Genomic DNA, 16,972 nt, shown 5'->3' on the forward strand with positions numbered 1-16,972 from the left:
TCTCTCCAATTTATACTACTGAAGTTAAAATCTCCCATAACAATCATTCTTCTTGCACTTGCCAAACTTAGCTGTCTAAACATCTCCTGGTCCCCATCCTCTGTGCTCCTGGGTCTGTAGCAACACCCCACTAAATATCCTGTCTTGCCTACCTCTACCTCACACCATACGCTCTCAAAATCCTTTGTCTCACTACCTTCCAAATTTTCCACTCTTAGAGGACATAGGTCATCACTTATCATAAGCAGCACCCCACCACCACGCTTTCCCCTCCTATCCTGGCGAAAAATGCTATACCCAGTGACTTCTATTCCTGTTTTTATATCCAATTCTGTCAACCACGTCTCAGTGATCGCAATAATTTTTGGCCAGGCTGATGCTATCTGCGCCACCAATTCCTCTCCCTTATTCCGGATACTCCTGGCATTAGTATACAGCATATAAATGCCATTGTTTCTATACCCAGCATTATCCCTTCTAGACTCCACTGGGCTCAGTCTTACCTGACATTGTCTCCCTTCTCCCAAGTATCCATTCCCACAAGAGGCCACCCCTGCTATCATCCTCCCTGGGACACACTGACTCGTTCAGAACAGCAATCTCTCCAGATGCCTACGTCCTTCCTCATTCAAATGCAAACGGTCTCTCGCAAACAACTCCTCTCTTTCCTCAAACGCACTCCAAGCATCCACATATACCAGTCCTCTCTTGTCACACATTCTCGCTATTATGCCATTCAATATCACCGCTCTTCTGCTCAGCTCATCATTATCATACCTAGGCAACACGCACACTATTTTTCCTCTCTCTGTCTTCTTCCGTACAGTCTCAAGCAAAAATCTCATATCTCTCGCTGCCCGACTTACATTACCACTCAAGTCATTCGTTCCTACCATCACAATCATCTCATCCACCCTTTCACTTCTCTTAATTGCCATAGCCACCCTTTCTATTGTTCCTCCTGGCAAACACTCCTCACGCATCCTATCCTGAACACCACGGATCATTGAGTCACCATACATTATACCTCTTACCATTCCATCGCTCCTATTGTTTCCATTCTCTCCTCTTCTTTCATTCCCATACCTCTCTCTTCTACTGTTTCCATTCTCTCCTCTTCTAGCACTCCCATACATCTCTCTCATTCCCTCTCTCCTACTGTTTCCATTTTCTCCACTTCTAGCACTTCCATATCCCTCTCTCATTCTGTCTCTCCTACTAGTGTTTCCATCCGCTCGTCTTCTAGCATTCCCATACCTCTCTCTCATTCCATCTCTCCTACCGTTTCCATTCTCTCCTCTTCTAGCACTTCCATATCTCTCTCTCATTCCGTCTCTCCTACTGTTTTCATCCTCTCGTCTGCTAGCATTCCCATACCTCTCTCTCATTCCTTCTCTTCTACTGTTTCCAATCTCTCCTCTTCTAGCACCCCCATACCTCTCACTCATACTCCTTAAATTCTCTCTCTCTCCTACTCTGATTCGCCTTGCATTCATCTCTTCCATTCTCCTAATCTTATCTTTCATACTTCTGCTCTCATTCACTAGACATTCCACCTCCTCTTTCAACTCATCTATCTCCCGCTGCAGGTCAGTCACTCTTAATCTAAATTCACTCTCCCAAACAAAACCATCTCCTAAACTTCCACAGTCACTCAGCTGAATTATACAATGTAACCAATACAAAACTTTTATATCTCAATATTTGAGCATTTTTGGTCTTTCTACATTTAAGGTTTTTGATAGCTATTTCTACCTCAAGTATCAAAAAGTAGTCCTGTTCGCATTCCTTTTAAATATTTTCTACTACTGTTCTGTCACTGCTTGCTTCATTCAAGTCTTTCAAAGTAATTACTCCAGACATCTAAAATATCTTCAGTTCAATCATCTTTATCATCTTTGATTCCTTTTACAATACTATTTTCTCCTTTCTATGATTTTTGCATTAGCTTCCAGAATATTTTACCTCCTTCCTGATATTTAATTTCCATGTTTTACCAAATATCTTATAGTATTAAAACTAAAAAATAAAATTAAACCAAGAAACCAAGCAACCACAATAAGAAATAAACTCTTTATATTCATTTAAAAAATACAATAATAACAACAATAAAGAAAAATGAAGGGTAAGCATTCAGACCTAAAGTTCTGTATTACAAGTTGAATGCTTGATATTGAGTGGAATTGCAAGTTTTGCTCTGGCTAAGTAGCGGTCCTCCTTGCTGACCTATAATCAGCTGAATTAAGTTTGTTTTTTTGTTTTTTTTTTCATTTGTCAGTAACTGCATTAGTTTCCCTTTGCTTGCTTTTGTGAACATCTTGCAATAACTAGTTGGTTAGTTAAACAGTTAATTTATCTGTCCTCCAATTAGGAGGCTACAGGTTAGGTTCACAAGTTCAAAGCCCACTGTGGACACATATTAGTAAATTGCTTTAGGTAATAGGTGAATTGCATCATCTGGTGTTGAGATAATCATCACCATGCTAACTGAAGCCATGAAGTGGCTTGAAAAAGTTCTGTGTTTGATCTTTAAACCAGGGTCTCCGGATTACCTAAGCCTCAGCCTAACTACTAATGCACCGCATGCTAGCAGCCTTTCATTAGGTAGGATTTATATTTCAAAAAATCAGACCAACTAATTCACCTCCAGTTCAAAAGTCCTTATAAAGATTTTTATTATCTTGGGATTTAAATCCAGGTCTTTCCAACTAAAGGGCAAATATTGTGTTGGAGGCATTCAGAATGGAAGCTACTTTTGAATAATTACTTAATTACTGTTGTGGGTGAAAAGGAAGGTAAGTAGAATTAGATGAAGCTGCACAGCCTAGATTCTGAACAATTTTTATCTAAGCATTTTTGTTTTGTTTATAGTTAATTATTTTCTAAGATACTATATTGAAGCATCTTTCTAGCCTAAATTTTGTATCATTAACACACAGTTATCCTATCCACATCATTATAGCAAAATTGTTGACCATGTCTGACCATAATGTTATCAGCAGTATGCTTGCACATCACACAAAATTTTGAATGGAAAGATATTTCAAAGAAGCATCAGCAGTAATAATTAACTATTCAAGATATAAACAAAAATGCACAAAATTAACCACAATTTGAACTACATACCTTAAAATGTTTTCTTTACTATTACAATACTAATGCATACAGAAACCAAATTTATTCTTCTAAGACTGATCTAATAAAAAATTAGTTACCTTCTGGATAAGATCTAGTAATTCGTTGCACTTTTTCAGCCGCTCCAGAAGTTTATCAATTTTTATAACCATAAGAACATGCTTGTCCTGAATAGCAAGTTTCATAATATCCCTCCAGTTTTTGTCCACTGTATTAAATCGTCTGAAATATAAATAATACATTCAATATATACAATGATCATTTTACCAGTTAAAATAAATTATTTTAATTAGAAAAAATTTCTGAAATAATTTGAATAACATAAGTCAACAACACATATTTAAGCTTTTGCAAGTAAGTGGGAAATGCCATATCTGAACCAATGTCTATAGTCTATATTTGGAGAACTACTTATGGCTTATAATTCCATGTCCAATTTTTGCCTGCTTATAAATGGTTTGGACGGTGACTGAATGAAGACAAACCAGCAATTTTGGGCTTAGCCAAAGCAAATACACAATATTAACAAACGTATTTGGACACCTTATATGCCATGCAAATTTCAGATCCTGCCACATGCAAATATTCAGGGAGTGTCTGTGTAAGTCTGGTAATAAAAGATGAGATATGTTGCATTTTGACTTATACTCAATGTCAAGATGCTATGTTCAGCTGAACTGACAGACTTCCAATGTGCAATGGTAATTAGGTGTCACATTAGTGGTCTTTCTGTCTGTGACATTTACCTATCTCACCAAAATCCCCCGTTGCTTATATCATTCATAGATGGAAAGGTGATGGTGCTACCACAGTGGGGAAAATGCCTTGGAGGCCACAATACTCACTGACCGAGATTAATGAGCTCTGTCTCAAAATGTTTGAGCATTCCAGACATCATCAGTGGCAGACCTGGCAGTTAACCTGGAAAATGTTGCAGGGACATTTGTCAGGTCCACCGTTGATGATGTCTGGGATGCTGTCCACAGAGAGTTGCATTCCTTAGGTTGGTTGTTGGCAGAGCTGCTGTGAACAAGCTACACAATGCCAAAAGGCATTTGGACTGGTGTCTTTCACACCATTCCTGGACCACAGATGACTGGAAAAGGGTTATGATGAGCAATGAATTATGCTTCTAAATGTTTCACTCTGATGGTCATGTTTGGATTACCCAGAGGATGGTTCTGGCAGGACTGCATCATTCCAACTGTCAAGTTTAGTGGAAGCTCGGTAATGGTATGGGGTGGGGTGTTTTCAGTTGAATGGGACTTGGTCCATTGATGGACATGCCCAAAAACCATGACGTCTGATGACAACCTGGACAACTTCATGCTTCTGATGCTATGGAAATATTTCAGCAGTGACCCTTGCATGTTTCAGTATGACAACACTCCATAGATGTCCGAGACTGGTTTCCACAAAACAATGTTGAAGTGTTGGACTGGCTGGCTCAGAGTCCAGACTTCAACCCCCATCAAACATTTTTGGGATGAATTAGAATGCCAAATTCACTCTAGACCAAAGCAGCCATCATCAGCATCCACAACGGGAGTAGCTTTGCACAAGGAATGGAAGAATATTTCTGTTGTGGTATATCAGAAATTGGTTGAAAGCATTTTCCAAAGGTAGCTGCTATCATTCCGGCCATAGGTGGCCCCACTAGATACTAGAAATGTAATTAAAATGAATTTTTTTTTACCACAACTAGGTGTCCAAATAATTTTGTCAACACAGTAAGCATTCCCTATTGGCTGAGATGCATATTAAGAGGATAAAACATAACTAGATATCATGTGATATAGGGCCCTGCACAGGAGGTATCCAACCCTCCTGTTTATGTCAGGGGAGATGAACAGTGACAAGTCAGCCGCTGAACAATCTCAAACTCAAAAAAATTGAACAGAGCTACCATCAATATAAGAAACTTAAAAAAAAGGTGAGATAAATAAAGGAATTACAAAACTACCAAGCTAATATAAATGATGCTACTGAGATTGAGAAGATAAAATAGAAAGAAAAAAAGAAAAAAAAAAAAAGCAAGAGCCTTCAAAGTATTCATTGTCAAATGAATTTTTCAGGGAATGGAGAAGTAGCTAGAATATTCCTCATTCAACACTAAACATGATATGCCTCTTGAACCAGAGGCAACAGTAAATGAATAATAAGGTGGATACAAATCCCTCTGCTGATGTGGATATGTATGAATTTTTTTGGGAGATTATTTTCATTGCCTGTATGAGACCATCCACTCAACTTATTTAGAGGCCTAAAGTGGCTTAAAAAAGTTTCAGCTTGGTCTTTAGAGCAGACTTTTTAAGATGTTTAGCCCACCCACAGTATTAATGGATAATAGATTTACCTGAGCATTTCACAGGTGGGACTCACATAAAGAGTCTGCTCATGTTCTGAAACAGTTATTATTATTATTATTATTACTCAGGCCTCCATGGAGTCAAAAGACTCATCATGGAAGGTCCTTCCTCAGAAACACAAAGTCTACCAAAACTCATCGAGGGGAGATTCCCTGCCCCCTAAGAAACACAAAGTCTATCATACCACTCCTTGAACTCATTGACCGTTTTCTCTCTCTCTCACAACTCCATCAGGCAATGCATTCCATGGTTCAACCACCCTCCATGCAAAAAAACCACTCCTCACCCTCTTGCTCACAGTTTCCTTTCGTAACTTCCAGGGACGGCCTCTTGTCATCACTCCTTCCCGCTGTTCAACCAAGCGAAAGAACTCCCCAGTGTCAACCCCGTAACCACCTCTCAACAGTTTAAAAGTCTCAATCATATCACCTCTCCTTCTTCTATCCACCAAACTCTGCAGTCCACATTCCCTCAGCCGATACTCAAAACTATCATTGTACGGTCCTGAAACCATCTTTGTTATCTGCCTTTGTACCCTTTCCACAGTTAATTTATCCCCTTCAAATCCTGGGGACCAAATCTGAGAACAATAGTCCAAGTGTGGTCTGATCAGGGTCTTATACAACAGAATGATAACTGTTTTATCTCTGCAGGTCAGTGTCCTTCTCATTATTGCAGCAATGCTCTGTGTTACCTTCACCACCTTTGCAATATGTCCCTAAATTTCAGGTTTCTATCAATCATCAACCCCCAAATCTCTTGTGTACCCTACTTCCTCCAGTATAACTCCTCCCATAGAGTATGCAGTCTCCCATCGATGTTTCCCAAACCTCAAGACCTTACATTTTGCTGCATTAAACTGAATTCATTTGCCTTTCCCTCATCTAATGTTCTTGTAACTTTATTATAAAAGGCTAGCATATTGCTAAAACAAGAGTGCCCCTTCGCAAATCTATGTTGACTCTCACAGATAACATTACCCTCATTTGCCCAATGTTGTGTATGGTCCTTCAGTACTTTCTCCAAGATCTTACTAATTACTGATGACACACAAACTGGTCTATAATTAGACACTTCCAGTCTGTAACCACCCTTATGCAATGGCACTATCTTACCTTCCTTCCATTCCCTGGGCACCTTTCCTGCAGCCAGACTTTCATTGAAAAGCCAGGTTAAAGGCATTGTCAGTTCACTAGCACATTCTCTCAAAACTTGTGATGAAATAAAATCCAGTCCCACAGCTTTACTGACATCCAGAGTACTCAGTATTTGAAACACACTCTCCTCCTATATCTCTAAACCTTGAACCTGCCCAATCCTGCTAGCATTAAAACTGACTCATCCAGGATGAAATGCACCAATAAAGGGTTCATTGAACAATTCTACTATGTCATCTGCATCAGTCACTCTATTCCCATTTTTATCCCACAATATCATTCTTCCACAGTCATTTCTCCTCGTACTGGCCACATATCTAAAAAATTCCCTAGGATTTTCTTTGGATCTTAGGGCTAATCTCCTCTCATATTCCAGTTTCATCTTCCTTACCATACTAGTCACTCTTCTGGCCTGTGTCATACTCTTCATGCATCTTCTCTTCTCTTCTCCTGTCTCCTTATATCTCTTCCACAGCCTCTTTTTCGCATGCAATTTCTGTTTAATATTGTTTGTCATCCACTTGACTCCAAATTGTGTCCTCTTGTTCACTCGTGGTATACAACTTACCATTGCTGCTAACAAATATTCTTTCATGATGAAATAGATTAAAAGTGGCAGCAAAGTCACCAAATCAACATCCATGAAAATATCTAGAAAAAAGGATATCTGTTTGAGAGGGAGGGAGAGAGAGTGATTAGAGTGAATTTTTGAGTGAGGATCATTTACCTGGATTGTAATCTTTGAGAGCATCCATCATTCTTTGAGCAGTAGTATTCCAATGTTGGAAGATGTTTCAGATTTATACAGTGTCAGTAGCTATATCCAGGTGAAGGAATGTCTTAAAAGGAACAAACAGTAAACCTGCTTTTTGTGAAGAATGAAGAGACTAGACTTTTGCATTTGGCCTTGATTTCCATCAAGGCCAAGTGCAAAATATTTTGAAAAAAAACTTGTCTGAAGTATTTTCTTTAATTGCTATAGCATACGTTTTGGAAAACCAAGGTTTGAATACTGTTCAGAAACTGGATGTAATAGGAGACAGAACAGTAATCAGACTAAATATGAAAAGAAGAAGTAGAAGTTACAGAGATCATCTCATGTGGCATCTTTATAATGTTGAAGAACACACAACTAAGAATGGCTGGGTAAAGGGTGTTCAATAGTAAAGGAAACTTCAATGAAGTTATGGGGTGAGTTACCAACAGGAGAACTGCTGTCAATAGCATATCCAGGGTGGAATCTGTTAAGAAAGATCAAAGATCATACTGTTGGTATGATGGAGAAGATTATCTGAAATTCTGGTGGACAGAAGATAGACTATGTATTAAGTCATTGCTAGCATATATCTTGCCATTGCTACTATCAGCTTGATTAGTGGAACTGGAGCATGGAAGTTAGCCTGAGTTGCAGACAATGAAGTCCAATGATGATCTCACTGGATGGATATTTGGACTACAGAAAATAATCAAACTTTAGAGATAGGTAATAAAGGAGACCAAAGTGGCTGTCATCATCATCATCATCATTGTAGACAAATTCTACTGACCTTTCTAACATATGATGTTAGATCTCACAAAGCATACACACTGTCCTTTTGATGTACAGAATTGTGTAAAGTGGGGTTGGAATTGCTGAGGTGAATGATAGTTGCTGAGGTCAGTTGGAGATGCATTAGGTATAACAGACAAGTTTGAACAAATGTAAACGATGGTGGCGATGTACATTGTTAAATTATTGTTAGGGCCATAAATGTTGATGAAGTTTTTTTTTATTTTATTTATTATTTTTTTAATGTTGACCTCACACATGAAAGGTCACAAGATCTATAACATTACAGTGTGGGCAAGTAATTAAAGAGAAAAATGTAGCTTGTTGGAGTGGGATATTGTACTCAGTGAGAAAAACAGTATGGGGGTGGATGGAATGATGGAAGCTAATTGAGAAGTTAGTCCAGTGTGTGAAGCTGGACAGTGTATGGGTGTTGGCAAGTGGCTGCTCTAGTTCTTCCATAGTGAGAAAAGAGTGGAGGAATGGTAGCTGCCAATTCAGAGGAGCAATATCCATGAAAGTACCATAGAAAATACACAGCACTGAAACAGATGTCTATGATAAAGTGACTGAAGGGAGTCTGTGAGGGAAGGATCATCTATTAAGCAGATTGCCCTCTTCTGAATAACATCAAGAATTCTTGGAGAGGTCTTGGGTGCTTCACCCCAAATGTGGGAAAAGTACTCCAAGTTGGACGGATCTGAGATTACAGAGTGTTAAGAGTTGAGAGGAGGACAAGTAATGTTTAGAAGGGAAAAGAACTCTAAGCTTCTTTAGAGGCTAAGGAGGCCATGTGAATGACACAAAGCATATGTTTGTGTCAAGATAAACTGGATGTTACAGTCAACCCAAAAAGAGAAAGTTGATCTGGAAAGGAAACTGGAACATTATCAAAAATGAGAGGGGATGAGGTAGGATTTTTCTTGCAGGTAATAAGACAGGCTTGAATTCTTATGGCATTAAAATTTATTAAGTTGTCTTCACCCCCCATTTCAAGATGTTGAGGAGATCAGTGTTCAAGTCCCTGGTTATAGAAGAACTTGAGGCATCTAACATTACACTACAGCAGGGTTTATCGAACAATGAACAGTACTGTCATCGTGAAGCTGTGAATAGGATTTGTAGTCAGAGAAAGGTCATTGATGGAAAGGAGGAAGACACCGAGGCACTCCAGCATTGATGGGGAAATCTGATGAGAGGAAGCAATCCAATTGCAGTGTTTCAAGTTTGTTCAAGAGTTTGTGCCAGACACGATCAAATGCCTTAGAAATATTGGGAGCGATAACATGAGTTTCTCCAAATCTTTCCATGGCCTGAGTATAAAGGTGTGTGACATTAGCTAGGAGGTTGACTGTAGAATGAGAATGCTGTAATTCATATTGGTGATAATTTTTTTTCCCACTATTACTGATGATTTTTGTAGGTATTAAGGGTGAATTTTTTATTTTATTTTTTTATGGTAATTATGGGATTGTTTTTTGTACAAAATATTTTTGTGATATGCAGAAAAACTATATTTTGTTATGCTGGCCTTCATTGCTGATAACAAGGAAAAGTTAGATAAAGAGGTGGGACATGAGTCTTTCACCTTCCACGGATGGTGAAAGACTCAAGAACATGTCATCAACAATCAGTGGCTAACTTGTGAAACTGTTTAACTGCTATATCCACAAGTGGAGTAGTGATTTGGAACCCTGAAGTGTATTTGGCATGTCCTAGAAGAACAGCCAGTATTGCTGTAAAACAGAGGTGGAGGAGAACAGAAACTGGAGAGCTTGCTTTGGAGACCAAACAACAAGGCCTCTTACAAGCAAAGTCAGTGAAAGTCGTATGTAATCTAGAGGTCTTGTTGACATTTCCTAAAAAGCTCTCATTTTACTTCCTTCAAAATTTTCCTACTCATCTATATTCTCTGGCCTATACCAACATCCCACTAAATATGCTGGCATGCCTACTATCCAAGCAAGTTTCAAATTTTATTATAATCACTGCCTTATAATTTCTTGTAAATTCTTTTAATCTTCATACCTTCTGCATGAGCATTCATCCTCCAAGTCTGAATGGAGGAAAATATAAGTCACAATGAGATCCTCTGATGCTATGACCTAATATAAACTCTTGATCCTCCTGTTCTCTCCACCAGATGCTCCCTAAGATTTTTGTCTCTCAAGAATTCCAGCGATTTACTTTCCATATTACTTCATTGTTTCTTTCTTTCTTCTTATTTTTTTATTACTGTATTCAGTTTCCTATACCCAATTTATATTGCAATACTTGAAATCCCCTCCCCTGCCAATAATGATCACACATATCAAACTCATCAGCGTCTATATTCCCTGGCTTATACCAACATCCCACTAAATATGCTGTGCTGTCCTGTCTACCTCGACTTATATCACATTCTGCAAGTCTTCAGTGCCATTTCTCACCTTTCTGATTGTCTACTCTTACAGGCGAAAAACTCACCACTCACTGAAAGTAATGTTCCACCATGCCTGTTTAGCCTCCCTATTGTGCCAAAATATATGTATCTTTCATTTCCCATCCATGCAAGAACATTCTTCTCTGTAAAACAAATTTTGCTGATACCAATAATCTTTAGACTGATATTCAATGCAACAAATTCATTCCTGAATTCCTAATATTCCTGCCATTTGTATATAGAAAAAACAATGCATTATCAGTATTCCCATAACTATTATTACTCTCCACAGACTCCGCCCTCTTATCTTTAGAGCTACTATCCCCAAATGAGGCCATCCCTGCTAAACTTCCAACCCGTAACTTTAGTTTCCCTCCCTTAATACTCTCGCTCTCCTAGAAAACAACTTCTCTAAATGCCTGCACCTGTCATGTTTAGATACAACTCATCTCTTGCATATTACAAAGGCAAAACATACTACTTTTACAAAAGTAGGTCTTGCCTTAGCAATTTGCTTACTCCTTATAATAAAGTGACAATGGAGTTGAATAAGCGAAATGGTTACTCAGTGATAATGCTCGACTTTGCAAAGGCATTTGACAGGATTCCACAGGGAACTCTTGCATAAACTAAAGCAAATGGGAATGGATATGAATCTGGTAATTTGGATTAAAAGGAAAGATATCAAAGAGTGGTTTAAAGAGGAGTTGAGTGCAGAAGAAGGCAGAGGACCAGTGATGTACCAGAATACTCAGTGCTTGGTCCTCTGTTGTTGAATTTGTATATCAATGATATAGGAAATGATATGACCTGAAACATTTAGTTGTTTGCTGATGATGTAAAACTGGAAACAGCAATAGTAAATGAAGGTGATGTAGAGATCTTGCAGGAAGTCTGACTTAGACTAACAGTATGGGCAAAGGTAAATGGCTACCAACTTAATGTGGTCAAGTGTAAGATGATGCACTTTGAGAAGAAGAGATCATAAGCTGTGCACTATATTGATGGAACTGAGCAGCAGGAAACTGACAAGGCTAGGGACTTAGGGGTAATTGAGGAAGGGAGTTGAAGTTTAGAGGGTTTAGTGCAAAAATAGCCAAAACAACACATCAGATTATGTGGGTATTAAAGAACACAAACAAGCAGGAATATAGAAGTTATTGTTCCCGATTATAAGACTTTAGCAAAACAACATCTGAACTACTGCATGCAGATCTGGTCACTCAGGTTCTATGGATCCAGGGGTGAATGGCAAAGATTCTGGCAGGTCCATGGAATGCTCCCTATGAAAATAGATTGAAGGTCTGTGGGCTTCAAAATCTAGCTAATAGGCAAAAAAAAGAGGTGACATGATAGAAGCATAAAAGGAGTCAAGCATAAAAATTGTGTAAGAGTGCGATTAGCAAGGGTGTTAAAAGTAGATTTTTTGCTTGGAAGAAGGTGAATGGATGGAATGGCTTGCAAAAGGTAGTTGTAAGTGCTTTGTCAGTGAATGAGTATAAGGAGAGGTATGGTAGGTATTATGTGAATAATAGCTAGTGTGTAAATAATGGATCTCATGTGATTTCTCACTCCATGGAGATACCTGTATCATCATCATCAACATAAAATTCCTGATATATATACCCTCAAAGGGTTTACAGGATATAATAGTACTACATGAAAAATTTACATAATTACTAACTTACTATCTACAATTTTCCTCCAAATCAGTCTGTTACCTGTCAAGACTCCAATATTATCAGATCTTATATTTCTGTCTTCTAAGGCACTTTTTACTGTATCAATCCACCTATATCTTGGTTTTCCTCTGGGTCTTTTTCCTTCCAACCTGGCCGAGAAAACTTGTTTTGCTAATCTCTACTCTCCCATTCTGTTTAAGGGACCATACCACCTGAGATTAGTTCTGATAACACATTCCTGGATGCTAACAATGTCAAGTTAATATGATATTGCCACTGATGCCATCTGTTCACGCCCCTAATTTTTCTCAGGACTCTCATATCTGTGATCTCTAGTCTTTGGTCAAGTGTTTTATTTCTAATCCAGCTCTCAGACCCATAAGTTAAAATTGGTTTAAACACTGTCTTATATACAGCTAATTTAGTGTTTTGGCTAATTTCTCTCTTATTCCATATAAATTTATTCAGTTGACTTCCTACTATACCGGCTTTGTTGATTCTGTTGTCTATTTCCATATTTAATTTACCATCTTTACTAAAGATCATGCCTAAGTAGCTGAAATATTTTCCTTGTTCTATAGGTTCTTCATTCACAATACAGCTGATATTTTCAATGCTTCTGCCTATTTTCATTGTCTTTGTCTTTTTAATGCTGACCTTCATACCATATCTATTACAACACTTATTCATTCAATTTAGTCAGGAATCTTGCAGACTTGTAGCGGAATTATTTAGAAGTATAACATCATTTGCATAAAGCAAAGAGCTGACATTAACATCTCCAATTTTGATATCAAGTTTAATACCACTTTCCTTCATAATGTGATCCATATAGATAATGAATAACAGAGCGGATAATGTACATCCTTGTCTGACACCAGATTTAAAATCAAACCACCTTCCTGTACTTCCTTCAATTCTAACTGTCGACTTGCAACTCAAATAAACACTAAGTATTGCTTCATATAATGCCCCAATAACACCATATAACTGCAGTGTTCTGAATAGCTTCTCTTTGGCACCTTGTCATATGCCTTTTCTAGATCGACAAAAATTAAATACAGATCTTTGTTATATTTCCATGATTTCTCAACTATCTGTCGTAAAGTGAAAATCTGATCCTGACAGCCTCTATTTGGCCTGAATCCAGCTTGTTCTTCACCAAGCTTTTCTTCTACAATCCTTTTCAACCGTTTCTCAAGTATATTTGCACATATCTTACCAGGAACATACAGTAATATTGGAAGTTTTTTTCCCACTTGGTTAGATTATAATAAATTTAGTTTAATCCTTTATCCAAGTGTAAGCAAACAAAGTTTGCACCTGAAGTATCTTCAGGACTGAAGTAACTTGTGGTAAAAATGGACCAAGCTCTCATCATTCCTTGTCTTAGTATCTCCCATAATGCAAAGCACATCTCCTTGTGGACATGTATAATGCTATGGATTTAAGGGAAGGACCACTACCCAGACGGGTTTTGACCTTTCGACCATTGCTTCCACCTTGGTATCATCACCTGTGGATCTGGCTCCCACTGACAAGACCTCAATAAAGGTCGAAACCGGACTGAGTAGTGGCCCTTCCCTTAATGCATAGGATTATACATGTCCGCAAGGAGATGTGCTTTGCATTATGGGAGATACTAAGAAAAGGAGTGATGAGAGCTTGATCCAACTTTACCATGAGTTGCCTCAGTCCTGAAGATACTTCAGGAGCAAACTTTGTTTGCTTACACCTGGATAAAGTATTAAACTAAATTTATTGATAACACTCAGTAATCAAATACCTCTGTAATTCTCACATTCCGTTTTTTATTTTGCTTTTTATATATGGGTAGTATGAGAGCTCTACCCCAATCATCAGGAATTCATCCCTCTGTCCAGACCTTCTGAACTCTGAAGTGCAGCCACTGTATGGCTTTTATACCTCCATACTTCAGCATTTCTGGTCAAATATCATCTACTCCTGCTGTCTTTTCACATTTCAGGCTTTTGATGGCTTTTTCAACTTCAAGTTGGATACGTATTCCTGAACGTATGCCTGGTCAGTGTTTTTTTACACTGTGCTGTCATCATCACTGCTTGTTTCATTTAGCAATTTTTTGAAGTAATTATTCAATATTTCAAGGAAATTTTTTTTCTCCTGTTTCATGTCACTGTTATCATCTTTAATTACTTTTACAGCTGTCTTTCTTCCATTTCTGAGCTTCTTCAACAATCTCCAGAATATCTTGCCACCTTTTTGATATTTATTTTCTATGTTCTTACCAAATTCCTCTCATAACTTTTGTTTAGCCAGTTTTATTATTATTTTTTTATTATTATTATTCAGGCCTCCATGGAGTCAAAAGACTCATCGTGGGAGGTCCTTCCTAAGAACATAAAGTCTGTCAAGACTCATCGAGGGGAGGTCCCCCCCCGCCAAGAAACACAAAGTCTATCATACCACTCCTTAAACTCATTAACCGTTCTCGCTCTCACCACTCCATCAGGCAATGCATTCCATGGTTCAACCACTCTCCATGCAAAGAAACCACTCCTCACCCTCTTGCTCACAGTTTCCTTTCGTAACTTCCAGGGATGTCCTCTTGTCATCACTCCTTCCCGCTGTTCAACCAAGCGAAAGAATTCTCCAATGTCAACCCTGTAACCACCTCTCAACAGTTTGAAAGTCTCAATCATATCACCTCTCCTTCTTCTATCCACCAAACTCTGCAGTCCACATTCCTTCAGCCGATCCTCATAACTATCATTGTACACCCAGTCCTAAAACCATCTTTGTCATCCGTCTTTTTACCCTTTCCACAGTTAATTTATCCCCTTCAAATCCTGGGTACCAAATCTGAGAACAATAGTCTAAGTGTGGTCTGATCAGTGACTTATACAATGGAATGATAACTCTTTTATCTCTGCAGGTCAGTGTCCTTCTCATAATTGCAGCAATCCTCTGTGTTACCTTCACCACCTTTGCAATATGTCCCCTAAATTTCAGGTTTCTATCAATCATCAACCCCCAAATCTCTTGTGTACCCTACTTCCTCCAGTATAACTCCTCCCATAGCATATGCAGCATCCCATCGATGTTTTCCAAACCTCAAGACCTTACATTTTGTTGCATTAAACTGAACCCCCATTCATTTGCCCATCTATCTAGCTTATTAATCCTCTTGCAGGGCTACCACATCTGCACTATTACTAATAATTCTTCCCAGCTTCGCATCATCCGCAAACAACTGAATATCCCCTTTCAATCTACTGGCAATGTCATTGATATAAAGGTTAAACAATATAGGTCCCAGTACTGAGCCCTGTGGGACTCCACTTGTAACCCTCTGCCTCCTTGAAACTGCTCCCACCCCATACACAACTCTCTGATACCTATCAGACAGCCAATCCTGAATCCAGCTGACCAATCTGACATCCAGACCCCATGTGCTGCAACTTAAATATCAGCTTATCATGTGGCACCCTGTCAAAAGCATTCGCTAAGTCTAAGAAAATTGCAGTATATGCCTTTCCCTCATCTAATGTTCTTGTAACTTTATTATAAAAGGCTAGCATATTACTAAAACAAGAGTGCCCTTTCACAAATCCATGTTGACTCTCACAGATAACATTACCCTCATCTGCCCAATGCTGTATACGGTCCCTCACTACTTTCTCCAAGATCTTAACAACTACTGATGACACACAAACTGGCCTATAATTAGACACTTCCAGTCTGTAACCACCCTTATGCAATGGCACTATCTTACCTTCCTTCCATTCCCTGGGCACCTTTCCTGCAGCTAGACTTTCATTGAAAAGCCAGGTTAAAGGCACTGTCAGTTCTCTAGCACATTCTCTAAAAACTCGTGGTGAAATACCATCCAGTCCCAAAGCTTTATTGACATCCAGAGTACTCAGTATCTGAAACACACTCTCCTCCTGTACCTCTAAACCTCGAATCTGCCTATCCCTCTAGCATTAAAACTGACTCCTATAGGATGAAATAATCTAATAAAGTGTTCATTGAACAATTCCACTATGTCCTCTGCATCAGTCACTCTATTCTTATTTTTATCCCACAATATCATTCTTCCACAGTCATTTCTCCTCTTACTGGTCACATAGCTAAAAAATTCCCTAGGATTTTCTTTACAGTGTATAGCTTTCTTGCATTTGTCTCTGTATTCTCTGAGAGCACATGCTGACTTATTTGCCAGGAACATTTGATATGCTTTCTTCTTTTCCTTCACTGCCTCTTTAACTTCCTGTGTCCATCATGGTGTTCTGACTTTTCTATCCATGCAGACATCCTCACCACATGCCTCTCTGGCTGAATCAATTAGTATTTTCCTCAGGGTTTGCCAGCAAATCCCCAAGTTTTAGTTCCTGTTCTCAAACTCTTTCATCTTTTCTTGAATAATATTTGCATATTTTAGTCTACAGTTCACATCTGAGACCTGCTCAATTTTTATTCACTTCAAAACTTTCTTACATGTTTACATTTGGAAAGGGTCCAAAGGCGACTGACTAAGGTAGTTTCTGACCTCTGGAATGTTGGGTATGAGGAAAGATTGAAAAGATGTAATTTGCAGAGTTTAGTGGAGAGAAGGAAGAGGGGAGATATGATAGAGACCTACAAGTTGGTAAGGGGTTGTTATAGGATCAATGATG

At 38.5% G+C, this 16,972-nt stretch overlaps 1 protein-coding gene across 1 annotated transcript in view; it reads right to left on the bottom strand.

The window, feature by feature from the left end:
• The window catches only part of Dhc36C (Dynein heavy chain at 36C), a 1,350,914-nt gene that overhangs the window by 1,238,588 nt on the left and 95,354 nt on the right, over positions 1–16,972 (bottom strand). Inside the window, 1 exon segment of the mRNA XM_090395101.1 lies at positions 3,216–3,357. Within this exon segment, the coding sequence (XP_090251227.1) occupies positions 3,216–3,357 (142 nt within the window).

Source organism: Typopeltis vanoorti, chromosome 7, assembly GCF_054136105.1.
Source record: "Typopeltis vanoorti isolate ZY-2024b chromosome 7, IOZ_Tvanoo_1.0, whole genome shotgun sequence".
In the NCBI taxonomy this organism is placed as follows: Eukaryota; Metazoa; Arthropoda; class Arachnida; order Uropygi; family Thelyphonidae; genus Typopeltis; species Typopeltis vanoorti.